Source organism: Megascapheus bottae, chromosome 11, assembly GCF_031878675.1.
Source record: "Megascapheus bottae isolate mThoBot1 chromosome 11, mThoBot2.hap1, whole genome shotgun sequence".
NCBI lineage: Eukaryota > Metazoa > Chordata > Mammalia > Rodentia > Geomyidae > Megascapheus > Megascapheus bottae.
The window spans coordinates 53,654,390-53,670,178 of NC_143519.1; the positions used below are offsets into that span (position 1 = coordinate 53,654,390).

Below are 15,789 nucleotides of genomic sequence, written 5' to 3' on the forward strand. Positions count from 1 at the left end.
TATATCAACAGCTCAAAAAAATTGAATCACTCCCAAACTTATCTCCAAAGAAATAACCATCCCATTAAATGATGGGCCGAAGACTTAAAGAGAGTCTTCTCTGAAGAAGAAATAATAATGACCTATAGACCCATGAAGAAATATGCTCAACATCCCTGGCCATAAAAGAAATTCAAATCTAAACAACTCTAAGATTCCAGCTTACTCCAGTCAGAATGGCCAGGATCAAGAAATCTAATAACAACTGATGCTGGAGGGGATGTGGCCAGGAGGGATCACTACTACACTGTTGGTGGGAGTTTAAACTCATTCAACCACTATGGAAAGCAGTATGGCAGTTCCTCAAAAGACTAAACATAGAGCTCTCCTATGACCCAGCAATTCCACTACTAGGCATTTACCCAATTGTCCAGAAACAAGGATATACTAAATCCACTAGCACAACAATGTTCATTGCAGCACTTTTTACCATAGCAAAGATATGGAATCAACCCAGATTGTCCTTCAGTTGATGAGTGGTCAACAAGATATGGTATTTATACACAATGGAATTCTATGCTGCTGTCAGAAAGAATGACATCGCCCCATTTGTAAAGAAATGGAAAGACTTAGAAAAAATCATACTAAGTGAAGTAAGCCAGACTCAAAGGAATATAGGCTCACCCTCATTTGTCATAATCAGTAGAAACCTTGGGATCTCCTAGCAGAGATTTACAATAGAACAAAACCTAGATACATAAGGCCATATAGTTTGACGCTAAATGAAAGGACCTCCTGGATATAGAAACAAAAGCCATATAATGAGTGATTGTTGTCCTCAATGTACTATGTTATCTCTCATCTCTTTTGCTGTCCCTTGGTTATCTCATATTGTTACAGTATTTCACCTTGTTATCTGATATATTGTATATATGCGTGTTTGGTTATTTGAAATAGAATAGGGTAGGGAGGAAAACAAGATGAAGGGCTGGGGTGGGGAGAGGGAAATGGGGCCCATGATATGAGAAAGGGTATCAATGTGTGAAGTAATGCACCTTCTATCTGGTGAATATAATATAAACCTTCCATTAATTACAATAAAAATATACGGCAAAAAATTTACCAGGTCCTCAGTGGCACTTAGTGCTGAGTTGAAGTGTCTCTGACCTCTGATGGTTAGCAAAGGTCAGTTTGGTTCTCCTTCATTGTACTGTGTCCACTCAGTTTCTCATTACTAAGAAAACTGTGCAATGGATGTTATTTATTTCATCCTATCCAAGCTAGGGTGGCACACACTGAAATTTGAATAGATCAAATCAATCTTTCTGTCATTCTAAGTAAAATGAGTACCTCCTTCCTTTGTCACACAGTGGAGTATTCCTTAATTTACTGTACATTTTGGTAAAAGCATGTCTGGAACAACCAATATTCGAAGGTCAGGAATGATTGAGGCAGTACCATTTGTTTTTCTAATTACAACCCAACTGATTATCTCTTTTCCTTTAGAAGAAATTAATTCATCTTTTGAATCTTTACATCTTAGCAGAGAAAGTGCTGGTAGTAATTAATGGTTGTTTCATTGTGTAGTGATTGTATAACAATAGTATGAAAAATGTACAGAAACACTAATCTCATTCTTCCATTTCGTTTATTGAGTATTTGTTCACAATAAAAGAGGTATAAAGTCATGTCCCCAAGTCTGAAAAGCTTTTTTTAAGTTAAACCTTGAGTTTTCTGAATTACTTGCTTTGAAGTAATTCTCTTTATACCTAAAACATGGTTTTATTGAAATGTTTGAGATTAAAACATATGTGTTGCAAGAAGAATATGACAAATACTTTGAGAGTATAAAATTGTAAAGAATAGCATAATTTACCAGTACACCCACATTGTATTAGAAATGTGTAAAGCCCTTGGTTGTGAAATGTTTTATTTGCTGGTTTATACTGAGCACCTATTTTTTTTAATATAACTTAACTTCCTGTGGGGAGGTAATCCGAATGTTTTTGGTGCTCTGTTATGCACATTTCAAGCTCAGTTTTCTCATTATGATAATGGCTCAGCGATTTTAGATTTGAACTGTAATACATGGGGTCACAAGGACTTTCTTTGATGGATCTTAAAGCTAGCCAGAACTTTCAATGTCGAATTAAGAAAAATAAAAAACCTAAAGACTATTATGTCACCCTCGGATTAGCCTGTGGAGGCTAACTCCAGCATTATCCCTATGTTTCTCATTCAGAAAACAACTAGATATATGGTCAGAATTAGTGGATGGCTTGCTTCTTTGTTGGTATTACAGTTCCTGAAGTCAACACAGCTCTCCTGACTTTTCTGAAGGTCAGATTGTTGTCTTAGGATTGCATCAACTTTATTGTCTGGTTTTTGGATTTTCACTGAGAACGACCTTCCCTTGATCGTCTTCTAGATCCTGTTAGTAAAAGAGACAATACACAGGGGAAAAAGACAATAAGACTTTAGAAAATAAGAAGATGATATTCTGTATTCAAGTGTCTACAAAGGCAACCACAGTTGTTATAAACTTTATCTCAATTATATTCTCTTTATAGTATCTTTAGCTTATGGTGATAAAAAATCAAGATTTTGTTTTGGCTAATAATGTATAAAAATAACTTGATATTTGGTAATTTAGAAAAATACCAAAAACTTTAGTAAATTTGAATGGTTTTGTTTGTTTAGGGTGATCTGATCAAGATGCAATAAATTCACAAACAATTTTGTGAAATGGCAAATACCTTGTACAACCATTAAAAGATAATAAAAAAGAATATTAAAAATCCTTGCTAAATTCTAAAGAAAGAAAAAATAAAAACCCACCTTTCCCCAAAGAACAAATAATTGTAAGAACGAAACCTTAAATTTCAAAGCTCTACATGTTGGAGTAGCTTAAAATCAGATTTGCCTAGAATGTATTAGTTAGCCTTGTGACTTCCTTTCATTATTTCTGTGTAACTATCTCAGGAATTCCAAACTCACAGTTCTAAAATTCTTGTTTACTGTAGGTTCAACAGAGGAATTTTCTACCCTATTACTGTTTTTAGATATAATAGGGCAAAGTAGAGAGTGCACATAAATGTTGTTATGAAGAAAATTGTAGTCTGGTAATTTTGTTTGTTTTTTGTTTTCTTGCCAGTCTTGGGGACTGAATTCAGGGCCTGGGCACTGTCCTTGGGCTTTCCTCAAGGCTAGTGCTCTCCCACTTGAGCCACAGCACACTTCCAACTTTTCTATGTATGTGGTACTGAAGAATTGAACCCAGGTCTTCATGCATGCTAGTCAAGCACAATACCACCAGGCCAAACTCCTGGCCCCATAGTCTGGTAAATTTTTATCAAAATATTATTAACAGCTGTATTAACAGTTTTCTGCATATGTACTGTTCTATTTTCAGCATCAACTAGGGCCTTATCTCATAAAGCTTTAAACATTGTCTTCCTTCTCTTAAACATGATCATTTATGTGAAAGTCTGTGTTATCATTAAGTGTTTTTTTAAATAATTTGATTCTAGGAATAGTGCAGAACATGAACAATTTATCTTCCTATACTTATCACCAAAATAGACAAACTCTTCTCTGACAGCAAAATAACTCCATAAGCTATAATAAACAACCTATCTGATCTCTCTTGTAAAAATAAGACACGTACACACATTACTATAGTCAATATATTTACCTTGAACCCTTTTGTTGGGCTGTATCTTCCTCACAGGTGTGTCTAAAATTAAAGATTTAGAATGAGCAATACTTAGCAGTTATGAGTAAAATAAGATTGAATTAAGGACAGAAGTATAAAATTTTAAATAGCTACTACTTAACCATGAAGATTTCTTTTTCTTTTTCTTTTTTTATTTAGTAGCAAATTTTACACGCCTTAGCATTTCACACAAAGAACAGTGATTTAATTTTTATATGACACTGAGTGTTCATTAATTGTCTGACATTATTTATGACTTTGGAAGTCCCATTTTATGTGCCATTTTTGCAGAGTAAATGTGCTTCCTGACCTTTTAATAAAAAGAATTAAATTTTGAGAAAATAATATAAAAACAAGTATCTTCCCAGATAAAGCAACTTATCTTTGACATTCACATTTACATATTTCATTTCGATATGTAAATAGAAAGAAAGCTGAAACATTTCTGTTATGTATGTTCTTTTGAATTCTTTGAAATTGACTAAAGGGCAAACAATAAAAATGATCTTTAAGCATAGTTTGAATTTTTGGGGTCCCGCCTTTACTTAGTAAATGAAATCATTGTTTTAAAGAACTTACTAAATTTCACATAGATGGTTGTGTAATTGACAGCATGAAAAAATAAACAAAGTATTCCTCAAAACAGGCAAATGCCCTCAGATTTCTACCGAAAATCTGATAGCATATAACAAGATTTTGTGACTAATTTACTATGATAATATCAAAATAAAAAGATATAACATGACTAAATATTTATACGAAAAGTGTGCTTGAAGTTCACAGTGCAGGTTTGCTCACAGGGAATCTCAGCTATTTCGGCAAGAATCAACTGGCATGCAATCATTTTTATTCCAGTAAGTATTAAGAAGACAAAGCAGTCCCAAAGGATTTGGCACAAATTACTCTTCTCAAATACAAGTTTTCTCAAACATCCAAAATATTTCTGCTTAATTATTTGCAATTTTTTTCCATTTTCATTTTTATTTTGTGCCATCACTGGGGGTTTGAACTCAGGACAGTGGGCACTGTTCCTTGATATCTTTTGTTCAGGGCTGAACTCGGAACATTAAACACAGCTTTGCTTTTGGCCTTTTGCTTATTAACTGATGATGGATTTTCTGGACTTTTCTGCACAGGCTGGGTTTGAACCACAACATTCAGGTCTCAGCTTCCTAAGTAGCCTGGATTACAGACATTAGCCACCTGTGCCTGTCAACCTTTTCATTTATTTTCATATGACCACGACTTTGGAAATTTAAAATAGGGTGTGAGACATTACTTTTCTGTTGTTATAAATATTGACATTACTATTGATTATAATATCTGCTGACAGCACAATTGCTATCCTAAGTGCTGTTTTGCAGTACTACATGTTGATAGTATTCCAAGATTTTTTTCCCCATGAAGTCATTCATTTAAGATGCAGGTAACATTACCACTATCAGTTTTTCACATGAAGGGAATATGGCTGGAGTCAGTCAACTTCCTGTTCAAGTGAGAGCTCAGACCAAAGCCACACTTAAAACTTGTTATAGGGTCTCTAAAGAATGTATAATAAATCATCATACGTTTTATTGACATTTTTACCCAAACATCTCCAAATGAATTTTTCTTTCTTTGTGGCTAACACTCTTCTGCAATTGCTGAAATAGTCTCAAAATATACAATCTACTCATGATAAGCACGACATATTCTATGCGTTTTCTGTGAAGAGTTGTTTTTTTTTTTTCGGTTCAGAGACTTGAGGCAGCTCAAGGGTGAGTCACTGTGTAGTGCTAAAAAGGCATTTTCTGTGTTATCAGTCCTGATTTAGAGGATTGGGATGTGGACCCCAGTCATCAAATGTACTTTGTATCTCACAGTGCTCACAAGCTGAACATAACAGATTGAATGCCCTGAGTTGACAAATGAACACGGCTGGAGTGTGCATCAGTTTAGGCAAACTGAGCAGAAAAGCCAGTCCTGCATGATACAATCTTTAGGCATACCAACTTTTTGCATATCTTTGTCTCCTAGAATCGAGTTGAGGGAATATTTGTTTGTCTGTGTATGGATGGTGGATGGCTGAATAAAGAAAGCTAGTGTGTCCCAGTCACTACACAGTATGCATCTTCTTTTCTATGAGAAAGTATCTAGAGATACTTTGATGAGATGTATGATGTGACATATTTGAAACAAAATCCTGGTAAGTATGTGTAGGATTTATGTGTAGAAAACCTAAAGAACATCTAAGAGGAACACAAAACCCAAAAAAGGAATCAGAACATTCATTTTCTTGACTTATAGCAAGGATATCTTTTTGAATTGAACCAACTCTTTAATAATTACTTGTATTTACAAATGGACTTAATAACAAAAACCTGACTGAGGGAGGAAAGTATACTCACCCACAGTTCAAACCTGAAATGAATAAAATCAATACAGAGAGAAACAGCTGCTAATTCATTCATTCGTTCTCTAATAAGCACTGCCATTCTACAAAGCTGCTTGCTATAAGGACTGAAAAGGGAAAATCAAAGAATTCAATTCAATGCACATAATGTGTTCACTTTTTCCTTTCAGTTTTTGTTTGGATTTGTAGTAAGGAGTTAAGAATTTTGGGATAGATTAGTAAATCCTGTGTTAGATTTTACAGGATTATCTGTTTTTTTGCTATGGTTTGGATATTCTATTCATTCCCTGCTGTGAGGGGAAATTTTGTATTTTTCAGACATATATATATATATTTATAGTGAAAAAATGAACATTTAAAGGATCACTTAGAGCTTATGTAATATTTTGAATTCTTTGCTTTACTCTTTTGCTTTTTAACATTCCATACTTTCAGGATTAATTTTGTAGGCAAAATAAACTTATATTTCCAGGTAGAGATTATCACTCAAGTGGTTAGAAGAAACAAATATTCATAAGGATATGGTTTTTAAAAAGCAAGTTGTTTAATGCACTGTTTCTTTTTGTTTTTTTTTTTAGCTGTTTCTATGCATTTACAAATCCCCAAACATGCCTTTCATTGGTGTTACAGGAGCAGTGAATACATTTTTTTGAAAACACTTAAAAATGTCATATTTGTGCTGTTTAATGGCAATTTTAAAATCATTCCTTTTTCCCAATACTCTAAAGAGCCTCACAATTATCTGTGTTAAAGCAAAAAATATTCAATGCTCCCCAACTTTATACCATAAAGCTTTTTAAAGACTGTATAAACTAGGCTTCAATTCTTTGTAATGAACATTTAAACCATTTGATTTGCTAAGATAACACCTGGTGTTGCTTTTGTTTTAACCTAATTAAAAGAAACATCTCTATGCCCAGTCTTTAAAAAGCTGAAGGAGTCAACCAGCCAGCACCTGTTAAATGGGTTAGTTACCCTTTTACTAACCTCCCTGAAGTAGTCTTTTAATTTCTTCATCTTCAAATAAATGACCATCACCACCTTCAATGAATTTGGTGACCTTGGTGACCTCTGAGATGATATATGTTTATAACAGAAATTGGTTTATAGAGTAAATAGGTAAGAGTGATGCGATAAATTGTCCAATAAAGAATTCCAGGCCAACATTCATTTCCTTCTCAGTCTTTAGGGCCAATAGCCAATACGCTATTTGTTTTTGGTATGAAGCTGTTAATATATAACTGAACAATCATTAAGGATAACATTTTAGGTTCCATTCCATATGTTTGCACCTCTTCCTTACGCTGATACGGAACATGAATGTTGGAATGAAAGATAGTATGTACAATATATGCGAGTATATAAAGAATTATTTTTGATGTGAGTATAGACATCTAAAATTTACATCCTCATTTTTCTAGGCATACTGACCTTCCTGGAACAGTTTCTGCAAGGTTTCTTCTGTTTCTCCACCACCAGCAGAAATCCTCGTGTATTTTATTTCAGGACCTAAAGAAAAGATAATTTTTAAAAAGTTTAAAACATGGATGATGATCAAACTTCTGTGAAGAGCACGCCAGTAGTTAGGTTTTTGTGGGACGTGGGGCCTGCATCACACCTGCCAGTTCTGTCATCACGCTGTGAAAGCAGCTATGGTAAGTTTATACATGCATGCTCATGTTGGTATTCAATGAACCCTAATTTATGACAATATATTGCACAGATCCTATTTGCTGATTACTGGTACAAACATGTACGTATAAAATATTCAAACGTAGAAGTTAAAGTTATTTATAGGTGGGGAAGGATATAAATATTTACTAAAATTATTGGTCATTTTTTTTGTTGGTTGTGGGGCTTAAACTGAGGTCCTGAGTGCTGTCCCTGAGCTCCTTCTGCTCAAGGTTATTGCTCTTCCACTCTGAGCCAAAGCTCCAGTTCAGTTTTTCTGAAGGCTAGTTGGAAATAAGAGTTTTATGGACTTTCCTTCCCCAAATTAACATCTAAGGGAAATGCTCAGATCTCAGCCTCTTGAGTAGTCAGGATTACGGGTATGAGCCACCAATGCCCATCTTCATCAACTTTTCATATAAACTCGAATGAACTTGAAAAGTGGACATATGAACCTTAAGGTCAATGAAGCTTATACAGAAAGAGTCCTTTTGTCCTTTAGTATTAAACATCCGTAAAGGAATATCATTCAGCACATAGACATGTACTTAACAACAACAACAACAACAACAAAACATTCTTGTACTGTGTCTAAAATTTCCAGTTCAGAGTACAACACAAATTACCTACTTAGCATAGTATTTTTTTTTGCCAAAGAAGGAAAATAAAGTAGCATCTTCCACAAGGAAGTTAGTAACTACCATGAGCAAGGCTTAGTCAGTTTTTAAAATGACCCTCACAGATATTTGAGGATTGACTGTCAACAATGGCCTTTGTAAATCAAATACAGTTTTGTGCACAGAATTAAGAATTACCTGTAATGATTCTCTCTTCTCGTGTCTGCTTCTCAGTGATTTCCACAGGCATTCCATCAATGATTTTTGTGTACTTTTTAATAATTGGTTCTGAAAGCAGGGGAAGAGAAATGGCATTGATTTATTTATCCTGTATGGTACTATCCTCATTCCCTAAGCTAGACATTAGAATGGTGGAATAGTTTCCTTAAGATATCATCATTTAAAATTTTGTCCTAGTCCTTATCGGGGCATATCCCAAATGAATTCCTTTGACAGTAATAGGTCTTGCAAGGCAATGGCTAGGTTTTGAATCTTAGTTGACAGAAAGGGAAGCTGGTAAACCTCCATCACTGAACACAGAGCTCTACAAGCAGTAGCTTATTAGTAAAAATCTTACACCAAAGCCATTTTCCTCTTCTGTATCTGAGTGCACACTGCCCTTTTTCCTGTTAGCATTCACATAAACACTTTATTACGTAACACCATATGTTTTCCTAGAGCCAACATTGGGAACATAATAGGTAATGTTAATGACAACTGGACCACTCAAAGCTAAACTATATTTTATTTCTGACTGCGAATAAGCTAGTAATAATAGCTTAGAAAGTGGTACCACCAATGATGTAAAATGAAAACCAAGAAAAAATTTGGATGTGCAATAATTCTACACATACAGTATATTCAAGCAGTCACAGTAGAAGGGATGACACCGATCAAGATGCATTATAATAATAGTCACAGTGATGCTACTAGATCAAACAGACACACACCTCCACGGATCACGTCAGTTATAGTTTCCCCTTCTTTAATCAATTTGAATCCTGGTTCACCTTCAATTTGGAGTTTGGTAGTTGAAGGTCCTGAGATGGTGTGATAGGAGACAAATCATTGTGTTAAAACAGTGTTTCAGGTTTTCTGAATCAGCTTTAAACATCTTCCATTATGTTCTGGTTAGGCAATATTTACTTATGAACACACATGGTTCAGTCTGCTGGTGTGTTCTATATAACTTCTTCCATCTGTCTAAGCATGGAAAGTGATGCCCAAAAGCCACCCACTCACTACTGCTTGTAGTAACTAGTAACATTGGATGCCATGTTAATATGAAAATATTGGCTGTGACAACTTTTGTGAATCATATAACATATACAAATTTGGTTGATTCTAATTATTAGATCTTACTTCACCAGATTGCTCCTCTCTACTTCTCTGTCATTATAAAAATATTTCACTTGAGTTAAATTAGATTATTATTAGTGATTATTAGTGATAAATAGTTTCATAGACTTTCCTGCCCAGGCTAGGTTTGAACTATAATTCTTAGATCTTATCCTCCTGAGTAGATAGGAGATAGGGCCAGGGCCCAGTTCATTTGAGTGATTTTTTTTCCAATCTCTCAGGACTTCACCTTTTTTTTTGTATGTGTGTATTTGGTACTGGGTTTGAACACAGGGCCTAGGTGCTATCTCTTAGCTTTTTCCCTTCAGTCTGGTGCTGTAACACTTGAGCATCCTTCTATTTTTTTGGTAGCTACTTGGAGATAAGAAGCTCATGGACTTTCCTGCCTAGGCTGGTTTTGAATGTGTCTATCTTTAGGTCTCAGCCTCCTGAATAGCTAGGATTATAGGTGTGAGCTACCAACACCCTGCTGAGGACCTTACATTTTTATCCCTAACGAACATAAGACTGAAAACAAGAAAATGCCATACACTTACCTTTACGATGCAGAGTTTTAGGTTTTATGGGAAAATGGAGTACTCACCTTGTACATGAAGATTATGAAAAATTAACTAATTAATAAACAGTCCTTCAAATGCAAAGATAATCAGGTGTTGCATTTGACTTGCAAAATGATTTTTCTCTGAGAGAAAATCATTTTGAATGTTAGCATATTACTACATTAGTTAATCAAGAATCTTTCACAGAGGAGTAAGAAAAACAAGATTCAGTACATTTAACTTATACTGTAATATCCTTCAAAAGTTTGAATGCTTATCTTGGGATTTATTTCCTTGCCCATCCAGTAGCTTTATGTATCATTACCCAGAATTAAATAGAATAATCTTAAACAATGTAGACAAATACACAGTTCTTTCAAAGCACAGTTATTTAATTGCATCATAGATGAGGCCAATGGATACTGAATATATAATATGAGGTCAGATTTTTAAGGTGGAGAAATTTCCAAAAGGCAGTATTCCTAAGGATTTTAAGTTGAAGAAATAAGAAGGTATCTAAATTGATTTCTCTTTAGAAAAGCCAAATTGAGATTTTAGAAAAATACTCTATAGTTTTGAAAGGAAGGAGTTTACCAACTTTCTTTATTCTTAGCATCTCGAAGGATAATTAGCACCAGTATTTAATAACTATTTGTTGAGTTTCATTTCACCTGACTTATTCTTAATTCAAAAATTGGCCTAATTATTTATATAAAAAGGTAACCTCAAAATTATGTCTTGGAATCTAAGGAACTTAGAAAGAACTCAAGTTTCATCAGTGAATTCATAAAGTTCCAACACGAGAAGGAAATTCTATTAAGAGTCTAAGAGCTGATTGTCAAGATGAGTATTTGCTTCCTTCATTATGTTAAGGAAAGTAGAAGGGATGAATCTTTGAATGAAAGTCTTGATAGTGAATAGGTAATATGATTCTTTTACATCCATAGTCCATTATGGGAGAAGTCCAGACAAAAAAACTGGTACCTCACTGTGTGTCTAACTGACATAACAAAGAGAAAGTACAGAACCCTATTAAAAAGATTAGAAAGATGAAGGAACTTGAATAAAGAGAGAGTGGCTCACTTTAAAAGGAATAGACAATTGTATTCAAAATTCTCTCAGTTCACAGAAAGAAATGTTATATGAAAATCAAAGATGGCAAAGAATCATTTTCTTTAGATGCAATTAAAGATGTTCCTCTTTTCAGATATTTTCTATTTTCTGTTTTTTAAAGAGAAAAATAACCAGGTGTGTTCTCTGGAAAGTTATGTATCATAATAATTAAACATAGAAAAAAATTCTTGAATGTGATACTTGGAAATAATCAAAATATATGAAATGAAGATAATGTCAATGACATTGGAATTGGCTGAAATCAAAATATATGAAATGAAGATAATGTCAATGACACTGGAATTGGCTCTAGCTTGAAACATCAGGAGAAAAGCCTATATTTCATATGTAGAAATATAAAATTTGTTCACAGCTAGACCATAAGATTCTAAGGCTTGACAAACTTAACAAAGCAATTACTGTTTTAATGTCTGATGATTGAGTTTAAAAATATTACCCATATATTTTTATCTCTCAAATTATTAGTGTACATGACACCAATAATTGATTGTAGTTTTTGCTAGTCCTGGGCCCTGAACTCAGGGCCTGGGCACTCTCCTTGGGCTTTCTCAAGGCTAAAGCTCTAATATTTGAGCCACAGCACCATTTCTGGCTTTTTTCTATGTATGTGGTACCAATGAATTGAACCCAGGTCTTCGTGCATGCTAGGCAGGCACTACTACTAGGTCAGACTCCCATACCCTTGATTGTATTTTTAAAGCTTCTATTGATGTACAACTTGTAGGTTCTCTTAGGTAGCGGAATCAAAAAGTCTGCTCATTTTATAGCAAGATTCTTATAATAATACGAAAGAGACTTTTGAGAGAGATTGGAAACAAAGATACCAAAAGACCACACTCACTGAAAGAGTATACAGTAGAAACTTTCAAGATTTTAAAAAACATGATTATCTGGGTACAAATGCTATTTTTGAAATCAATTGAATTAAATGAAATCAAATACAAGCAAATGTACTGAAAGTATTAGAAATGTACCATCTACTTTGCTAAGTAATTTTTGCTACACATTCTGTAGTTACAAGAGCATGCCATTGGTAAAGAAATGTTTAGCATGTTAGTTTCAAAAAGAATGTAGATTCATTCATAGAAATAAGTATATTATGTAAATTTTGTCAAAGTAAAAGGAACCATGTATAGTATTGATTCTTTTTTTTTTTACCTTCAGTTTTGATAATAGGCTGAAGACTGCCTTGAATCACTTTAATTTTTGGTTCCACCACTTTGGTTATAATTTTAGTGGCTGAAAGTATAGAAAGTGGAATATGAATGATGTTTACACAAAAGTAAAATGAATGAAATCCTTCTGCTCCTGCCTTCGGAGGGTACTGAGTCATTAAACATGGCCATATGCTCAGGCAGGCAGTTACAGGAAATATGCGCAGTGTATAACTGATATCTTCTTGTGTTCAAGTGTTGAGATCTGAAGGCATGACGTGGATTTGCTCCAGTGAAATAAACAGTCACTACATTAGGAATTCTGTCTAGACATCTCATTCTGAACTACTCCACTAAAACTCTTTACCTTCTTTTGTACTTCTTGAAAATTGGCTGTATAGCAACAGAAGACAAGAATTAATTTTCATACAAGTCATATCTTCAATTGCATTGTTGAACTCTTCTCAATTACAAAAAGATGTTGAAATAAAGAGACACAAAATGTTTCATGCATTTGATAACAGTGATATAGAAAGGAAAAATATGAAACAGAAATCAGAATGTTTAAAGGGAAGAGGGAACTTCAACCAGCCAGACATGAGAACTGTGCAACGAATATGATATGGTTGGCACTAAATTTTAAGGCTAAAATGTCTTTAAATTTTACACTTAATGGGCTCGTTATGTTTTTAATTGCATGAAACGTTTTAAGTATATGTCATCAACCTAAGTGAGATAATAATACACCCAGAGTTTACTTAAAGTAGTCAACAAGTTGGTTGACTTCGGTTGTATAGATTGACTTAGATGGAAATGTGCTTCTGAAATGAAAAACAGACAAAGCTACAGGCTTTTCTTTCATTTCTAAATAGAAGGCTTTTCATATATATTATTCAACAAAGAAAGTTTATGAATACAATGCATCTTGATCAATGTCATCATGTCATCCCTTTCAACATTTTCAGTCATCCCTCCCAACCCACTGCTTTCCTTATTTTCCTACTTTGTAAGATATACACTGAATTTTTATTGCATTTTCTCCTTTTCTTCTCATTTGTTTCCTCTTCTTACCTTCACCCTACCTCTTTCAAAGTACCCATTTCCTGGTGTTTATTATGTTGAATTTTGATTTAGCATTTCTAAGGAATTACAGTTAGAAGTCTCACCTGAAACTACTACATTTTAGCTAATATGTTTGTGTTCATGTGCATACCATCCAAAATATTTACTTATATGTTTATAAACTAATTCTGGGTTTCACATAGGAGAGAAAACATGTAACCTTTTTCTCTGTGGACCTCATTTGCTTCACTTAACAGAATTTTTCCAGGTCCTGCCATTTCTTTGAAAATGGTGCAATACCATTCTTTCTAATGGATGAGTAAAATTCCACTGTGTACATATAGCACAGTTTCTTGATTCATTCATTCACCCATTGAGGAGTGTCTGCTCATATATTGGCTATAGTGAATAGTGTTGCAATGAACATAGTTGTGCTGGTGGCTTTACTGTATCCTAGTTTGTAAACTTTTGGGTAAATGCACAGGAGTGGAATAGAAGACATAAAAGATGGTTAGTAATGTGTTAAAAAGATGCCCTAGGTTTGACTTAGTAATCACTGCCTGGTTCTGACACCAAAAAGCTGAAATGCTATCACAACTTGTTTTCTGTCAGATTCTTATCTCTTTTCTGAGATATTTATTGTATCAACATTTAAACCAATATATGTTCAAGCCCCTAATAAAGACTGTATTTCAATCTTAGTTTAATCTCAAATTATGAAATTCTAAATCTTATCCAATATATGTATCTAGTTATTTAACTCTACACATAGTTTGTCTCAGAAGTAACTTCCCATGAGGGTCAAATAAAATAGAGATCTCTACTGTTATTATTAAAGTGGATTTATTTATTCTACTTTAATTTTCTAGTATCATGTTAAGGAATTAAGTTTAAGATGTTTAACTAAATGAGTTTTATTTCAACCTTTCTTTTTTGAGGAATTAAGTCTTCCTGATAAATATAGCTAAGGATTTACTAATTTGTACTTTCCACTTCACATAATCTATATTTGAAAATATATAACAAAAACATAGAAAATACAACTTAAGGGAGGGGATACAGTCATAATATTTAATGCATGTCTCATGAAATTAAGTATTTGAGGGGAAGAGTGGATTTGGGATGGATAGGAGAGAATGATGAAAAGGGAGATATTGAAAAAAATGCATTGTATTCATAAATGGATTTGTTGAATTATGACTCTTTTTTACAGTGATAGATAATAAAATATAATTTGGGAAATCAAATTCTCAAATCTATCTATCTATCTATTTATATTGTTAGTTGCTAGAAAAGAATAGTAATTTTCAGGACAAGCAAATTATACTCTTTAGAGAAAAACCAACAAATTAATAGAAATAAAATATTTGGTTTCAATTAATTTCTACCTCTGAAATGCTTCTTAAAGGTAATATTTTACTCTGGTGGGAGTAAAAGAGTCATCCAACTTTGTGATGTTAACCTGTCAGTTTGATTAAGGACTCTAAATAGATCATCAGCAAGATGCATTAATTAGACTTAAATAAAATTTTGAAGGTGTGTCTTACGTCCTATGAAAGACAAATTCAATAGAGGTAAATTAAAAAGAAATTCTAGTAATATTTTGGTTTATTATAATAAAAATAGTATTCTTCCATTATATGGAAAGAAACAATTACATGGGAAAATAGGAAAATTAAAAAAAAAAACTTCTGTGGATCTATCTTTGGAGGTAAAGGATGACATAACATGTCTGATTAATAGAGCCCATAAGTATCCCTTAGTTCATGGTAAAATATATTTAAATAACATCCTGTACTTCTAATCTGTAATTTTATACCATGCTGTATCATCAGTATTCTAATTGCAAAACCTTGAGAAGATATTGAACTGGCTGGATAAGGGAATTGAGCGAGGTAAAATCACAGAGTTTAAATCAACAAGAGTAGCAGACATTTTGTTTTGCTTCTTATTGGCATTGCTCTTTTTCAATATCTAGTATAAAATGTTAGTAATTAAATAGCTAGATGCTCATGATATGAGATGGAATAATTTTCTAGCTAGAATAAAGGTGCACACTGAAGTAATATTTTTAGCTGCTAATACATTTCAAATATTTAGTTTTAGAGCCAAAACAAAATGAAAGAATTTCTGCTTTGAAAGCTACAATGAAAGGAAGAAAGAAGGC

At 33.5% G+C, this 15,789-nt stretch overlaps 1 protein-coding gene across 2 annotated transcripts in view; it reads right to left on the minus strand.

Moving 5' to 3' along the window:
- Window positions 1-2,296: 2,296 nt before the first annotated feature.
- Postn (periostin) overlaps window positions 2,297-15,789 on the minus strand; it is a 32,599-nt gene continuing 19,106 nt past the window's right edge. Inside the window, exons 17-22 of one of the 2 annotated variants that reach the window (XM_090342292.1) lie at window positions 12,565-12,645; window positions 9,325-9,414; window positions 8,573-8,662; window positions 7,518-7,595; window positions 3,674-3,715; window positions 2,297-2,410 (exon numbers count right to left, since the gene is read on the minus strand). In XM_090342292.1, coding sequence (XP_090198418.1) covers window positions 2,373-2,410; window positions 3,674-3,715; window positions 7,518-7,595; window positions 8,573-8,662; window positions 9,325-9,414; window positions 12,565-12,645 — 419 coding nt within the window. In that variant the 3' untranslated portion in view covers window positions 2,297-2,372. The remainder of the gene's footprint in view (window positions 2,411-3,673; window positions 3,716-7,517; window positions 7,596-8,572; window positions 8,663-9,324; window positions 9,415-12,564; window positions 12,646-15,789) is intronic. The other variant, XM_090342293.1, reaches the window with a different exon arrangement.